General features: G+C 41.5%; 1 protein-coding gene across 2 annotated transcripts in view; it reads left to right on the top strand.

Moving 5' to 3' along the window:
- ints1 (integrator complex subunit 1) overlaps positions 1 to 17,746 on the top strand; it is a 107,825-nt gene that overhangs the window by 62,023 nt on the left and 28,056 nt on the right. For both annotated transcript variants that reach the window (XM_048552169.2, XM_059653933.1), the window contains exons 29-36: positions 3,081 to 3,179; positions 5,558 to 5,682; positions 6,010 to 6,264; positions 8,645 to 8,804; positions 10,607 to 10,747; positions 12,583 to 12,763; positions 15,569 to 15,692; positions 17,533 to 17,663. In XM_048552169.2, the coding sequence (XP_048408126.1) occupies positions 3,081 to 3,179; positions 5,558 to 5,682; positions 6,010 to 6,264; positions 8,645 to 8,804; positions 10,607 to 10,747; positions 12,583 to 12,763; positions 15,569 to 15,692; positions 17,533 to 17,663 (1,216 nt within the window). The remainder of the gene's footprint in view (positions 1 to 3,080; positions 3,180 to 5,557; positions 5,683 to 6,009; positions 6,265 to 8,644; positions 8,805 to 10,606; positions 10,748 to 12,582; positions 12,764 to 15,568; positions 15,693 to 17,532; positions 17,664 to 17,746) is intronic.

The raw sequence follows: 17,746 nt of genomic DNA, 5'->3' as shown, positions 1-17,746 counted from the left end.
GTGGAAGCACTGATATACTTGGAGGGTAGGTGCAGGGAAGAAATAGTTCACAGATGATGTTGCTTCTTCACTGGCCAGTGTTTACGGGTGAGGTCAGAGCAGCTATTTCAATGTGGGACAGTCTCAGGATCAAAGAGAAAGTGTGCATTGATAAAGCACACTCTATGAAATCAGGGCATCCCAAAATGCTTTACAACAAATTAGCCACTTTTGAAGTATAAGCGCTCTTGGAAACACAGTGTTGAAACACAGCAGACAATTTGCACCCAGAAAGTTTGCATAAAAACATCAATAAGATAATAACTAGATAATTTGTTTAACAATTTGTTAATTTAGGGATACATGTTGACCAGGGAAATAGCCTTCAAATTGTGGCCATAACATCTTCAAAGCTTACCTGAGGACATAAATGGATTTTTGATCATCTGTTTCATCTGATCTCCAGCAATCCTTCTGTGCTATATTGTGATTGTTAGCCTGGAATATATGCTTAATTTGCCAGAGAGAGACATGAACTGAGAACCTTCAGATTTGGAGGCAACAGTGGTACTCACTGAACTTTTAACCTAACCTTGCCTCACCACACAGTAACAAAAGTGTATGTCCGGCATAATTCACCTGAAAGAGGTCACATCAAACTATTCTGACTGATTTTGTTGTTAATTTAGCCCTCCCTCTTGCCAGTCAGGCTGCAGACATTTGCGGCCCCTCAACTCACTAAGATCAGGAGATTGTATTTCAAGAGGTACTTCTTGTTGTGAGTTGGCTGCTGTTCACCCTACTTGTGCATGTAGCAGGCCAAAATTAGCAGGGGACTGCATGGGCGCCTCAGTAATCCATCTTGGACCATCTGCTGTATCCAGCACAGTCATTGTGATTAAATTAGATGGTGTTACTGAATGGATAGTTGTAATAAGCAGACTACACAGGGGAATGGATGATTGCAATGCTTCTAATTCAAAATAATGGATGGTAATTAAAAATGAAGGATGAATGATTCAGAAGTGGAAAATTACAAATTTATTGCGGTGTTCTTTATGATACTGGAACATGAATTATATTTTTTTAATTCCCGATTATTTAACATGCTATTATTTCTGGTCTTGCTGTGCTGGTTGTTTGCATCAGATACCCAACGGCAATGTGCACTGCTTATCCAGCATTAAGTGGCTTGTGCTTCTTTTATTCATTTATGTATGGTCTAATTTTCAGACCGAGTTTCACACTGGTCTCCTAGTTTCCAAGGGATCAAATTTGCCAGCAATAATTTTATTTTATTTTGTCTTGTCAGCAATGGACTTGTGTTAGTCTCATGATTTCAAAAATTATAATTGTTTCTAAAATTAAAACTTTCTTTTTGCAAAAGCAAAACACTTTGGATGCTGAAAATCTGAAATAGAAACAAAATGCCAGAGATACTCAGGTCAGGTGTCATCTGTGGAGAGCGAGAGAAGGAAATTTTTAGCCCTTCAAGTGGATGAACTTTCATCAGAACAGTCATGAATTGAGATATTAACTCTGTGTTTCTCTCTCTTTTCACACATGCTGTCAGGTCTGCTTGGTTATTTCCAACACTTTGTCTTTATTGCAGCCAATTTTAAGTATGTGTAGCAGATTATGAAGTTCACATATTGAATTCACATATTCTAAGTTTGAATTGTGGCAGTACCAACAATTTTTACCGTCATCAAAAGTTCAGTCTTAGAGGGAAAGGCACTTGAAGGAATGAGCACTGTCATCTTAATGTTGTCTTCTTATAGAATCGTACAACACAGGAGAAGGCTATTTGACACATTGTGCCTGTGCTGACTTTTAAAATATTTTGCTAATTAGATTATTTGTCCAATCTTTCCATATAACCTTCCAGATATTCCCTTTTCATTTCATATAGCCATTGCCTTTTGAAAATTATAACTGATTCTGCTTCCACCACCTATTCAGGCAGTGCATTCGTTGCTGCTCTTAAGGATCTCGTCTCACTGCTATTTCTTTCTTTTTGGTTAATTATTTTAGCATTTTTTTCAAGCTTCCCAAATGTTTCAGTTTATCCAATGAGGTATTTAATCCAGAGATCAGGAAATAAACGGTGGTGCTAAGTTAATGGATTTCACAATAGCCTGACTGCCATGTTTGGCTGCGTCAGGCCCGGTTAAACAGGTATGGAATGGTCAGCCTCCCACTTGTTGTTGCTGTTCAGTGATCTACCAAAGGATGCATGTTTGAGCACAGACCAATAAGGTATGTGAAGCCTGTGGAACGAACACCTAGATCCTGATGTCAGTTGTGACTAGGTGGGTAGCTCTCACGTTTGCAACAGAAAGTTGGCTGCGAATCCTAATACTCAGCTTCTAACAATAAGGTGATGACATTCCAGTGCAACACTGAGAGCATTGAGGGCTGTCAGATGTGCCATCTTGCAGCTAAGATGTTACGCTGGGTCCTAGTGAGCCCACTCGTGTACATAAAAGATCCCATGGTCTTACTTTGATAAAGAGCTGAGGGCGTTCTGCCCAGTATTATTTAGTCCATGATTTTTCCTCAAACAACAATACTAAACAGATTCAGATATAGTAAGAACTGCCAATGCTGGAGTCAGAGATAAGTGTGGAGCTGGAGTAACACAGTAGGCCAGGCAGCATCAGAGGAGCAAGAAAGCTGATGTTTTGGGTCGGGACCCTTCTTCAGAAAAAACTAAAGCAGATTATCAGGCTATTGTTTCAATGCAATTTGAGGAAGTTTTCTGTCTGCAAATTGGTCGCTGTGTTTACTACAACAATAGCTTCAGAAGTGCTGTACATTGCCTGTAAAGTGCTTTGGGATGTCTTACGGTTGTGGAAAGCAGTACTAAATTATATGTCTGTCTTCCTTTAGCCAAGCAATAATCATAACTTGGAGAATGGAGAGAAGGAAATTTTCAGCGTGCAATGCATTCCAAGGCCAATCTTCACAAAAGCCAACTTTACCTACGATACAGTTCTTTAGATAAAATGGTTCATATAACATACAAACAGTTTGTATACAGAGACTGGAGGGTAAAGTGTTAGAGACAAGTTCTAATTCTCTTGTTTTTCTCACTATAGATTATATGGCTCACCTGGTCGAAGTTCAGCATGAGAGGGGAGCGACTGGTGGGCGCACCTTCCACACACTGCTCACTGCATCTTTGCCCCCAAACAGAGGTACTCCTTGCAGTTTGAGTTCTTCTGCATTGTGTTTATTCTCAAATCCCTGCTGATTGCCTCCATAAGTGGATACTAGTATCACATCAAATTTCTATTTTTCTTTCATGTGCAGTGCTTATTGCTCCAGGATTACCTCAATCCCATTTGTGATTGTTGTTGTCAGTGCTAGCTATGTATTATGTCTGCAGGGGTCACAAGCTTCTGTCTGTTTTTGTGTCACTGAATATGCTGATTCTTGGCCTACATATTTTTGGCACTCGGGGCAGGAATCCCATGAGGTGGTGGGATCTGAAGACAGGGTTTGCTTCCTTTTCTTTCGAGTGTAGCACTACCTCATCATTAAGATACTGTGACTCTCAGCATGATGGATGGATTGTTGCCACTTAACCAACAGGCAGCACTGTGCCCAGTGATTAATCTCAATGTTGCTGTGCTTCATGGAGAGCTTCAGAGTCTCTTTGAAGCATTTTCTTCATGGCCCCCAGTACTCTGACCATCTGAAAGTTCAGAATCAGGACCTTATGAGGAAGTCAGCATATTTGGGAGGTGAAATATTTGGCTGACCAGGTGTGGGCTATATATGAATTTTGTTTTAGCAACTTTTTAAGGCAGGCTGAGGTTCTTGTCGCAGGGTTGAAGAGATAAAGACTGGCTTGCAAATCTGGTGAGAGTGGGTGCTGATGCTACAGTCACTTGCATACGTTAGATCATATAATTCTGTGTTGGTCAGTTTAGTTTTGGCATGGGGGTGACCAAAAATTAGAGTTCTTTCATCAAGGTAGTGCTTAATATTCTCATCAGCAAATACTAGACCTTTAAGATAAAAAGAACAGACACTGGCCAAGTGGATTTGTAAATAGAGCCTATCATACAGCCTTGCTTGATCCCAGTCAGCATTTCTGAGACGCCTGTTCACATCTTACACTCAAGACAGTTACAATCCTTTCACAATGAAGCATTTGCAGAATTGTGGTGAACTTCCTCGGATGTACAAATCTTTGAAACAGAATTCACAATGCCTGATAATTTACTGAATGAAGTGCTTTGGTCGGGTTGATGAATGCATTTGTGATACTTCTATCAGGCACTCAGTGGGGTGGACTAGTAGTTTCTGTGGGGTGGATCAGTAAACAGTAGCCAAGTTGGGGGCACTGAGAGGGGAATGTGTAGGTATTCATCAGAGCCACTGGGGACAGGAGCTTGGGATCAGTTTTTGTCAGAATGACCACACCTACTGAGTCCCAGTTGTAATCAGCTGACTCTCCATTGTTCAGGGCCAGAAAAGGACAGGTTAAGAGACCATTAAGGAGGCCTACAGGACACATGTTTTCATCAGTCGAGGCATACATTATCGAAGTAAGGAGCTGATATTAAAGCTGTTCAAAACAATGTGCTGATCTAGCAGTCTCACTGTTGGAAGCATGTGATTGCCCTGGAAGCCGTGCAGGTGAGATTCACCAAGATGTTACTTGGATTGGAGTGTTTAGCTATGAAGTGAGGCTGGATAAACTCCGGTCCTTTTCTTTACAGGAGAGACAATTTGAGGGGGACCTGACTGAGGTGTTTAAGATTATGGGGGGCATGGACAGGGTAGATGCCCTGTCATCAGAAAGGGTCTAGGCCTGAAACGTCAGCTTTTGTGCTCCTAAGATGCTGCTTGGCCTGCTGTGTTCATCCAGCTCCACACTTTGTTAACACTTTCTAGGACGATAGTGGAGGTGGGAAGACTCATGTTTAAAAGTACATGTAGGAGCGCGTGAAACGTCATAATGTTCAAGACAATGAGCCAAATGCTGGAAGGTGGGAATGGTGTAGATAGGTCGGCACAGATTCGGTGGACTAAAAAGCCTCTTTTGTGCTGTATAACTTGGGACTTTTGCCTGATCTGATAAGAAGCCTGAAAAATACTGCTTGACCCTTCATCAGAGAGGGGGATGGGGAGAGGGTTCTGAAATAAATAGGGAGAGAGGGGGAGGCAGACCAAAGATGGACAGAGGAGAAGATAGGTAGAGAGGAGAGCATAGGTGGGGAGGGGGGGATGGGATAGGTCAGTCCAGGGAGGATGGACTGGCCAAGGGGGCGGGATGAGGTTAGTAGGTGGGAAATGGAGGTGCGGCTTGAGGTGGGCGGAGGGGATAGGTGAGAGGAGCTTCACACTTTGTTATCTTGGATTCTCCAGCATCTGCAGTTCCCATCATTTCTGAAAAAAACTGCAATGCTTTTACTAATATAACCAGTTGGGGGAGCTCTCTCCAAAAGATTCTCTCCTTAACTCAATGGGAAAGTTGCTGGTTTAGTTGGAAGTAATTATTTTCAGATGACTGAGGTGGATTATTAGCAGCTGCTAAAATGTAGGTTTCTTGTACCTTTCCCAGAAAATGCAGACCTGACTAGACAGAGCTCGAGCCACACAACACCACAGTGCCCCATTAGGATTCGAAGACCGACACACATTCCTGTAATTGGGGCAGATGAAGACTTGGCTACTCTATTTCTTCAGGTACAAAATAAGAAAATATTTGCCTCTGCATACAAAGTAATTCTATTGTTGAATCCTAACCCTTTCTATTATTGAATCCTAACCCTTTTCTCATTCTGAGTAGATTTCAATTGCTTTAGAAAACCAGACAGGACAATTACAGATTTTTCTTTTCCTTTTTAATCCAGTGTTTTAGCCATTTATTTTCTGGCTCATCCTTTAGGAGATTGTGTAGGGTAGGGTGTGTAAAACAAAAGTGTCTAGTTGTGATAGTCAGCCTTTCACTTTGGCAATCTTGATTGACCTTGTCTTGTGTCTCAAATATCATGATGATGATCTTTCTCTCAGCTTTTCCCCATGAACCCTGACCCAAGATGGAAGAGCTCAAACACACACTCAATCTCGCTTATGCTGCAGCATGCACTGGCCAAGGATTTGAGGCAGGTCCACCAAGGCAAGGTGGAAGAAGCAGGAATTGCCATCCGACTGCTTCAAGCTATCTCTGCATTGCTGAGCTCCCCACACAGTGGAGCCTTTATGTTGTCAATGAACAGGAATCATGTTCTCGCCTGCCCTTTAATGAGGCAACTCCATCTGTATCAGGTACTGTTGCATGCTGGTGCTTGATGTGTTTGAAGCAGACTGTGGGAATATACACATGAGGATGTGTAAATCTGTGTAACACTTGAATATTTTTTCATATGGACACATTAATGTGTGACAGTTGTAATCAATGCAAATCACTGTGTATATGTTCAGCATTACATTTAGTTACATTGACGACCGCTCTTGCAAATCTCAAATTTAGAATTCTCATCTTTGTGTCCAAAGCCTTCTGAGACCTCACCCCTCCCTATCATTCGTATTCTGTCACAGCCCCACACTCTGAAATGTTTGTATTCCTTTAATGCTAGCCGACTCCTTTAATTCTAACCTCTGTTCAATGCCCTTTTTTGTCTTGACATTCCAACATTGGTGGATGTGTCTTCAGCCATTTAGGCCTTGAGTTCTAAAATACCCTGTGTTGATTTCCGTAAGGCAACTCTTAAAACCTGTTTCATTGACCAAGCTGTTAATCACTATTCCTAATATCTACTGAGGATAATCTAGTGAAGGGAATGTTTCATGACATTAAAGTCCACTGTAAACTACAGTTATTAGGTAAACCTCTATACGTACATATGCTTTATGTGACCATGTATTGTGTAAAATATGCTCTGTTTTTGTATAGAGTGCTGGTATTCGTACATATGGCATATTGTTGTAGGTACCCCATATTTTCTTTCCAGTGTTTATTTTGTGAAGTTATAAGCTGAAGAGGTTCATTTTTTTTTTGTTAGAATTTTGACTTTGAGCTGATCCGGTTGAAGTCTTCTAGACTAGAAAGTGAACTGAATAAATCATTCTGGCAGAGGCCAAAGAAAACAAAGAGAGATTTGCATTAATATAGTGTGTTTCTCAAGACCTCTAAACACCCTAAAGTGCTCTAAAATGGATGAAGTTCTTTGAAATATGACTACTGTTGTAATGTAGCTGTATTACTAGCAGTAAATATGTGTATAGCAAGCTCTGAATGGATGTAAACATAGGAAATAAGAGCCCATGGAACCTGTTCCACCATTCAATATGATCATGACTAGTCATCCAACTTCAGACCTTGTTTCTGCTTTCTCCCCAAACCCTTTGATCCCTTTAACCCTAAGAACTGTATCTAACTCCTCCTTTAAAATATTCAATGTTTTGGTCCCAACACTTTCTGTGGCAGAGAATTCCACAGGCTTGCCATTCTGGGTGAAGAAACATGTAATAATGAGTGAACTATTCTAGATCATCTGGTGCCATAACATCTTCCCTGACTAGAAAGGCAGTCATTTTAACATCTCATTTTAAACATAACACTCCTACAATGCAATCATCTCTCACTAAAGCACTGGGCATGTCAGCCTCGATTTTGAGCTCGACTGTCTGCATTTAGATTAAAACCAACAATCCAACCCATACCTGTCTGACTCAGTGCTACCCACTGAGGCATGGTGTGAGACTGTTGGGTGGTTTGATGCTTTGGGGTGAAAGAAGTGCATGAGGACATTCCTGAGTTGTTCTCTGTGTATGTTGGGGTCTGCAATAGATAACATTATATATTAATCTGTTGAAGGAAACTGCTTTATGAGCTACAGTTATTTTTAAATGTTTGTATGTTTTGTCCTAGTGAATTATATGGAAACATTGTGTGTTAGGCAGTAATTTTTACAATTACTCTTACAATTACTCTTACAACTCAGTTGAAAACAATACAGTTGTCACATAGACTCATTTTTAAGACCTCAATTTCAACAAGCGCCCTCAAAGTCTTGGCAGCTTTGAAGTATGAAATTGTACTAGTGACAGGTTTTAATACCAATTAATTCTGCTGAACCCTGTCTCCCTACATGTTCCTCCTCCTCCTCTTTGCTCCTCCCATCACCACTACTGCAGCAAGTTAATTTCAGTCCCCAAGCACTGAAATTTTCTATGAATCATTCAGCAAACCCAGTGACTCTCTTTTTATTACTGAAATTTAGTTGAGTCTAAAACAAGAGTGTTGGTGTTTAGTAGGGTGCAGTTATACATGTTGCTGAATAATCATGAATAGTTTGTCTCTAGACAACTTTTCATCCCCAAACTCTAGTCTCCTATGACTCTCTCGTTCTTTCTCCCCAGTCCTTAGTTAGACACCCATACATGCTGGATGCCGTCTTGTGAATATCTCTGGTCAGCTGGTGCATTGCACTGTACATCAGGTTGAGAACAGGCTAATGAAACAAATGGAAAAACTCAAGGCTGCACTGTCCCAGTTCAGATGGGCAGTGCACAGGGCTTACCAGTCTGGACTCTGCCTCAGCCTCCTATTGTACCTTGTTTTAATACCTTTTTTAAAATGGATATGTGTTTTTATGCTTGTGTGTGTTTCAAACATTGATAGTTTGTATCTGCTGGTTCACAGAGGTGTGTGCCAGAGAACTGTGCTGCTGGTTCCTTATTCTACAATGTCGTGATGCAGATGAGGACATGGTTGGAGAATCCTGCAGTGGAGGAGAGTCCACTTCGAGCCCTACTAAAATCCCTAGCCACCCAGTGTTCGCTGAAACACAGAATGGGTGACGGTACTGTAACATCTCCATGTGACAGGCTAATATACAATTTAACACCTTTTAAAATGCAGTCTGGGCTTTAACTAACCACGGTTTAATTTGCCTTATGCATCTTTAACTTGTTTTATGTATTATGCTTGTTTTATGTAATGCCTTGAAGACAGGAGAAGAAAGAAGCCGCTTGCTTTCTACAACATTCTTAAGATAGTAGACTTCTGAAGTGCTATGCAGATAATGAACTATTTTTAAACTGTCGTAATATAAGAAATACATAAGCCAATTTGCATGTAGCAGGGTCCCACAAGCAGCAATGCATTAATGACCAGAGAATGTTTTAGTGAGGTGGGCAAAAGGTTAGTCATTGGCTCAGACACCAGCCTAAGTACCACTGCTCTCCTCTGAGTTTTGCCATTAGATCTTCAATGGCTCCTCAAGAGGATAGATGAAACCTTGGTTTAACATCTCAGGCAAAAGGCAGCACCCCTGGAATTGCAGCATTCATAGAGTCATACTACATGGAAGCAAATCTTTTGGTTCAACTCATCCATGCTGACCAGATATCCTAAATACATCCTAGCCCCATTTTCCAGCATTTGGCCTGTATTCCTCTAAACCCTTCCTGTTTATATACCCATCCAGATGCCTTTTAAATGTTGTAATTGTACCAGCCTCTATCACTTCCTCTGGCAGCTCATTCCATACGGGCGCCACCCTCTGTGTGAAAATGTTGCTCCTTTTAAATCTTTCCCCTCTCGCTTTAAAACTATGCCGTCAATTTTTGAACTCCCCCACCCTGGGGAAAAGACCTTAACTATTCACCCTGTCCATGCCCCTCAAGATTTTATAAACCTCTATAAGGCCACTCCTCAACCTCCAATGTTCCAGGGAAAATAGCCCCAGTCTGTCCCACCACTCCCTAATGCTCCAATCCTGGCAATGTCCTAGTTAATCTTTCTCGAACCCTTTGAAGTTTCACAACAACCGTCCTATAGCAGGGAGACTAGAATTGTAGGCAGTTTTCCAAAAGTGGCCAAACCATATTCCCTGACTTCTCGGAGTGGGCTTTCTATTTAAGTCTCAGGAGTGGAATTTGAGCTCATGACCTGCTGAATCAGAGATGAAATTGCTCACTACTTCCTGTTGGACCTCAACTAACGTATTCACGAAAGTTGCCTGGTCTACATGTTGAGTTCAATTCATGAAATGCACTCATACTCACTTGTCACTGACACCAGTGATGCACCAGCCATTACCTTCACGCTGCTTAGCACTTTGTCTTGTGCAGAGCAGTTGTGGTGGACCCTTCCTAGAAAAGGGGAATGTTAAAGGCAAGATTACTGTTGCTTATCTCATGGGAGCCTGTTTCAGGGCAGCATTAGGATTGGACTTGAGGGAACAAGTAACTGTGACTGTGACACACTGAGTGACCTAGATCATTGAAATGGACGGGAATGAATTAGTAACAGAGAGTTACACCTTTTTGTTTTATCCCAGGAGAATTTTTTTTAAAAATCAGCCTCAGAACAGATCATTCTCTAAATAGACAACAGCAAGCTGCCAGCAAATTCTCGGCTTTTATGATAGACTCTTGCACATAAGGAAACAACAGTTAGTAAAACTGAATGGGAAATTTGCCAATCATCTCAGAATTACAAAATGTTGCAAGTCCAACTTGAGTGTGGCGTTTTGCCGATCACACGAACATAAGTAAAATTCTCTCTGTACCACAGAGTTTTTTGTAAGTTCCTCTCGTTACATCTACTCTTATCATTGTGTCATGGCTAAGACTAAATAATGGGGTCCTATTTCCACAGTAAGAGCTGGCTTCCGGCACCTGGCAGAACAATTGACCTACCAGCAGGACCAGGAACTGATCGATTCAGCAGTGCGGGGAATAATATCAGCTCTGAAAGCTGGAGAGAAATGCAATGTGGAGCCAGAATTAAAGGCAAGAGGTATGGAATTATATAAACTTTTGTTATCTATATCCTATCTAGTACTGAATTTGTAACTGGCTGGAAATAAAATTCTGGGTCAGCAGCTAAATTGAAAGGTATGCATTGATGATTAATGTGTTACATACTACAGAAAAGGAGGAGTTTTGGCCTGCTCTGGTCTACTAATTAACCGGATTCAAAAAGGATCATGTATTTTAGCCAGTGAAATATGTCTAGAAGTAACTGTTATAATATAGGTAGTGTGGAAGCCAATTTGCAGACAGCAAAGTCCCACAAAGAGCAATGTGATTTTAACCATATAATCTATTTTAATGATATTGATTTGACCGACAAATATTAGCTCTAGGCCACCAGAATCTCCCCAGTTCCTTGAAATAGTGCAGTAGGCCCTTCTATATCTGTTGTATGAAGACAGAAGAGCATGAGGTCATTAAGAATGAATCAGCTTGTTCAGGGACTAAAGAGAATGTAAGCCCAGCACATTTCCTTCCCTAACAAAGTTGAACTAGTGGATTATTACAACATTCCAGCAGCTTCATGATATCAGTTTTTTCTAATTTCTAATTTTTTTTAAAAACCGAACCTCAAACAGACCTCAAACCTCCCAAGTGAGAATTAAATATGTGTTCCCTGGATTATTAGACCAATTTCAGAATCCTAGACTGAACCAGCCTTGGTTCCTACATCCTAAAGGTTTCAGTATTGTCACTTCATTCTCCAACCCTGATTGTCTACAAGAACTAGATTAGGATGCACGTTACTGTTTCTCAGGCCCTTAACACATCGTCTGAAAGCAGCATTGTACAGATTAACCAGAGCTATCGCATTTTATACAGCACAGAAACCGGCCAATCAGCCTGACTAGTTTCTATTAGTCTTTGTATTCCAGTGAGTTCCTCCATTCTTTCTCTCACCTCAGTTTTTTGTCATACCCTATCATTTCCTTTTCCCACGTGTACCCATCCAGTTTTCTTTCACAAACATCTAAGCTATTTGCCTCAATTACCTCCTAGGAATGATTTGCACAATCTAACTACTTTGTTGAGTGAATAAATTTCTCATTTCTCTGGTGGGTGTAGCAACTACATCAAATGCACCATAATTCTTGCAATTGGTGTACTTAGTTGAGTCTAATTAACAAAGAGGCCTTAGAGAAACTAGCCATGCCTTAACAGTGTGGGGTGCAACTAAGATAGCTAACAAAAGAGTGGGATGTTCTGCCTAAAATCAAAATGCAGTCGTCCTGAGTTTCTGTATAATAGGCTGGTCCAGTCACAGTTTGCGTGATTTGTAAGCTATTGATGGAGGTGCTGTTGAAGAGGCATATGTAACGGTGATGGTCGGGGATAGTAATGAGGTGTGACGAAAGCATAAAAATCTCCAATTTTTACAGAGTAGGAAGAGTGGTCTGTGTAATATATCTGGAATGTTGCTTTTAAAGGAGAAAATATGAGTAGGTTAAAAAAATCAAATAATAATGCTACTTAAATTTGAAATCTAGGGATTTTATGAGCATTAAGTGATTAATGAAATTTTACTTGTCCTGTTGGACAGTAGCATTGGATATAGTACGTTTTGTCACTGAGGTTCTGGGAGGATTTATTTGTCTTTTATTACTAGCTTTTTGCTGTTTTGGTAGTGAAATGTTGAAAATACATGAATGGAATTGTCTTTAAAATAGGGCTGTTTACTAGTTAACACCAGATATGGCTTACTTTCAGAATTTAGTGCTTTATATACAGTTAAACAGATGGAATGTTTCTTCCTTTTTTTTTCCCATTTTCTGCTTTGTAAATGGATTTTACCTTACCACAACAATCTCAATCCCACAGTTTTAAAGGGTTTAATTCAGATGCGGTCTCCCTACTTGGAGGAACTCTTGACTCTTGTCCTCACTGCCAACTCAGAAATCGACACAAAGCAAGCTGGTTCAGATCCAGTAGCTCTGATAACCATGCTGCTTCAGCAGGAAGGAGAAGATTCAGCTGTAAAGATGGAGATCGACAGTGACAGGTAACCTCAGGGGAATAACGTAGAGTATGGGTGGCGTGCAGGGGACAGAGATTATGAACAAATGGCCAGTGCAGGAGTTAATAAATGACATTTAGTCAGCAGTCATTGTGAATGAATGGTGTCTGGCCTGTGCTGTAGGGAATGGGGCGCTGCTTCATTTGTGGGACATTGCGAATCAGTTTGATGGCACTGAGCTATCTAGCAGTCATTTAATATGCCTTGCAAGTTGGCACAGCAGTTTGTCATCTCTAAAGCCCTGTTGTCCACGCTGATGGTTTGCGTTGCTGTGGTACCCCCACCTTAAAATGGCAGTGCAATTGCCATTGACAAAAATCTTTTGACAAGCTAGAAGTCGCAGAAAGCAAAGTTAATCCAGAGACCCAGATAACATTCTGGAGACGTGGGTTTGAATCCCGCTGTGGCAGATAGTGGAATTTGAATTCAATAAATAAGTGGAATTAAGAATCTACTGATGACCATGAATCCATTGTCGATTGTTGGTAAAACCCATCTGGTTCACTAATGCCCTTTAGGGAAGGAAACTGCCATCCTCACCTGGTCTGGCCTACATGTGACTCCAGACCCACAGCAATGTGGTCGTCTCTTAACTGCCCTCTGGGCAATTAGGGTTGGGCAGTAAATGCTGCCTAGCCAATAATGACCTCAGCTGGTGAATTAAAAAAGAGAAAAAACCATCTTCAATCAGTACTCAGTCCTTGAGCTGCTAGCGCACAGTGTTGAAGATTGAAGGATTCTTCCCTTTCATTGTAAGTGCTGCTGAAAAGTTATGCCCTTCTAATTTCTCGTGAGGTCAGCTCATCTCAGCTCCAAGTCCCTATTAATCCTCCCAAACTAAGGGAGACCAGCTGAAAACTTGCTAAATCTTGACCTTTAACTGCATGGCTCATCCAGATTTATGAGCAGCATAGATGTTCATCATTATCAGAAACCTTTGTTAAAGCTGATGGAACCCAATCTAAATCAGTGCTATCAAGCAGCATCTGCAAATGAATAAACTGCAATCTGGTGCTCAGTTTGGGTTTCACTCTGGCCAATTGGCTCCTGACCTCAATACAGCCTTAATCCAGCCATGGGCATAAGAGCCCAAAGATGAGAGGAGAGTTATGGCCCTTGACATCAAAACATCATTTCACCAAAGGTGACATCAAGGAGCCCAGGCAAAGTTAGACTCAGTGGCAATCAGGGAAAACTCTGTGCTGGTTGGAGTTACAACTTGCTTAAAGGAAGATGGTTTCAGTTGTTGGAGATCAGTCACTCAACCTTTGGACATCCTTGGAGTCTTGGCCTCAGCTCAACCATATTTAGCTGCTCAATCGTTGACTTCCCCTCTATCATAAGGTCAGAAATTGTGATGTTCACTGATGATTGCACAGTATTCAGCACCATTTGTGATACTCAGATGCTGAGCTGTCTTTCTCCATGTGCAACAAGATCTGGGCTTGACTGATAAGTGGCAATTTGCACCAAAATAAGTGACCCCCTCCAACAAGAGAGAATATAACCTTCATTCCTTAACGGTTAACATTGGCCAGAAACTGAACTGTACTGTACAAACTACATATATACTGTGGCTGCAAGACCAGGTCAGAAGCTAGGAACTCTGATGAGTAACTCACTTCCTATTTCCCAAATACCTGTCCTCCATGTACAAGGCATGGGACATGTATGCGAAGGATTTTTCTCTACATATCTGGAAGAATAATGTTCCAGCAACACTCCAGCTTGACACCATGCAAGATAAAGCAACCTGCTTGATTCGTACCCCATTCGCCCACCTTCAACATTCACTCCTTTCACCGTTGATGCACAGTGGCAGTTGTGTACACCATCTGCAAGATGCATTGCAGGAACTCGCCAAGTTTCCTCTGGCAGTAGCCCTCCAGCCCGTAAGCTTTGTTACCTATAAGTACAAGTACAGCAGATACATGAGAATACCACCACCTGCACCTCCAAGCCACAGACCATCCTGATTTGGGACTGCATCGCTATTCATTCACCATGGCTGTGTCAAACTCCTGGGACACCCTTCCCAACAACACTGTGGGAGTCCCTACACCCCAAAGCCTGCAGCTTTGCAAGAAAGCAGTTCTCCACATCATTCCCTAAAGCAACTGAAGGTGAGTAATAAATGCTGACCTAGCCTGCAGCACCCGCATCCCAAGAATAAAAAAAGGAAATCATCAATACAGTGTGGAGCTAGTGGAATACAGCAGATCTGGCAGCATCAGAGGGGCAGAAAAGTCAACGTTTCCGGTTGGGAGCCTTCATCAGCAGTCCTGATGAAGGGTCCCGACTTACTGCTACCTCAAAGAAAATCATCAACTTGCCTTTCTCTTCCAAATACTTTTGTGTCTATTTTATGCTTCCAAGATTCAATCCATAACTTGCAGAAATTCAAATTTCTTCCAGGCAAAGTGATGTAGCCCCTAAGCCTGTGGATCAATTTGTTTTGGCCATTGCTTCAGAGATGATGGACCATTTTAGCAAGAAGCTGCCCTCACTTCGTCAGTTATAATTCCCTCAGAAACAAAAATAGCTTTTCCAACAGCATCTGTGGTGAGCAATCAGAGTTAACATTTCCGATCGAGTGACCCTTCCTCAGAACACCGGAAACTCTGATTTCTCTCCACAGATGCTGCCACACTTGCTGAGCTTTTCTAGCAATCTCTATTTTTGTTTCTGATTTACAGCACCCACAGGTTTTTTTAAAGTAATTTCTTCAGATACCAACAAGTTACTCTGCAGCATATCATCAGCTTTGCTTCTTTTTCTTTGTTTATGCAGCGCAGACAGGATTAAGCCTGTATCAGCATCAGGACTATTTATTGACTGGTTTGAGCTCCTGGACCCTGAGGTTGTTTCCTGCTGTCCTGATCAACAACTAAAGCTTCTGTTTGCTGATCACAAGGTAAAAAACTAATGATGTATGAGAAACTTTAAAGGAATATTATATCGTACATCAAGGAATAGGCAGCTATGCCTAATTAACTAAATGAACATCAGCAAAGTCATTAACCCTGGAGTGTTTCTGCTTCAGTTATGTGCATTCATTGAGACTTCACTTCAATCCAGTTGGGGATTTTGTTGCGATTAACAAATTGAGGTTGTTGGTGCTGGAGAATTTGAAGCTGTTTGCCACCTACTATCCAAAGCCACAGTTGGTGGTGAGATTTCCTCTGTTGGCCATTGGACTAGTTAGTGCAAATGTAAAGATCCCTGCAAAACCTTGCAACAAAGAAGGTTTTCTCGGTGCATGTCTTTTCGACTTTTCCCCATGTGGTCTGGACTTTCCTGTGACCACCAACATCTCCCTCTTTGTTTCACAGCCAATCTACATCCTGACTTCGGTGAGAACATTGAAAAATAGAGGGAAGGCAGATTGACATGACAAGAAATACAAGGACCTGGAAATACAAAATCAGGGTTTTTGTATTTCTTGTGTTCTGGGAGAAAACCCTGGAATTTGCTTCACTGACTTGGTGTCACCTCTCTTCCACAGCATTGGGTGCCAAGGGTCAGTGGAGGTGCAATTGCACCCTGCTTCCTAGTGACTCAAGAGCAACCACTCCTCTGAAAATAAATATAAAATGAGAAAGGCTGTGCAAAAGCTTACTCCACAACCATCACGTTCACCTCTGAAGAGGTGAGCAAGATGCTGAAAGTCACCAGGATAAGTGCCACCTGTGCAGAATTGTTCGAGAACCTATGCCAAATAGATGGATGTAGTTTACCAAACCTACTTCCAACATCATTTACACCGGCATAATCCCAGAAATCTGGCATCTTTCCAAAGTCATTGCCATTCTGAAGTCAGAAAAACTGGTCCCCAATCCCAGGGTACCAACCCTACCCCTCGTCTTCAGTCTGTAAGGTACTTGAACAATTGATCGTTATGGATTTGGAAGCCTCCAAAGTAGGCAAGTGGATTTCAGTGAAGGAGGAAGACCATTCTGACAAGGTCCTTACACTGTTCTCATCATTTGAGGCAAAGTTTCTGATTGCTAGATCTGCCTTCATAATTTTTTCTTTTAAATGCATGGCTAGTGACTGTTGTTCTTCAGAGGAGCTTAGGTATACATGTACAAAAAATGCAACATCAGCATGTAGGCACAACAAGCAGCTGGGAAGGCAAATGGCATATTGACCTTTATTGCAAGGGAATTGCAGTACGAGAATAAGGAAGTCTTTCTCTCAATGTCCGTAGCTTTGGTGAGACCATACCTGGAATACTGTGTACAGTTTTGGTCTTCACATTTAAGGAAAAGAATACTTACATTGGAGGGTATAGAGCAAAGATTACTCTGGTAGGACAATACTCTCAAGCCAGGGATCAATATGAGAGACTGAGTAAATTGAGTTGCTCTTCTGACGTCCAGACAATATTGAGAGGTGATGTCACTGCATACAAGATTCTGAAAGATCTTGACAGCAAAGATACTGTGGTTCTTTCTGCTGCGTAGAGTGTCTAGGACACAGGACCTCAATCTCAGGAGTAGAGGTTGATCGCCTTAAGAGATAGAGGCAAGGAGAAATTTCTTCACTGAAAATTGTGACTCTTTGAAATTCTTTAGCTGAAAGGTTTACGAGATCATGGGGCACATGTACCATAAAAAGGTTAGAGTGAACAGGTAAAATGGTAGAAATTTTAACTTATGACCTTGTTCAGTTGCATCTTTTGTATCATCAGATACCTAGGTGCAAGGCTTGTTTTGGTTCTTGCGTTAATTTGTACTCTGAATTGTCTCCAGATAACAGGTCAGCCAGGATTGCAGCTGCTTTCATTCCGACCCTACCTTTTGGCTGCCCTCATCCACCAGTCAAACTGGACCACACTGCACCGGTGCATCAGCGTTCTGTTGAGTAAGCATGGGGAACTCAGGTGAGTCATAGCTGCCGGCACAAACCAAGAGCTCAGACATTCACAATTGTACAAACAGATAATAAGAGTTTGGGTCACTGAAC

The sequence above is a fragment of the Stegostoma tigrinum genome, chromosome 23 (assembly GCF_030684315.1).
Source record: "Stegostoma tigrinum isolate sSteTig4 chromosome 23, sSteTig4.hap1, whole genome shotgun sequence".
Taxonomy (NCBI): domain Eukaryota; kingdom Metazoa; phylum Chordata; class Chondrichthyes; order Orectolobiformes; family Stegostomatidae; genus Stegostoma; species Stegostoma tigrinum.
This window is presented reverse-complemented; position numbering and strand designations above follow the sequence as displayed.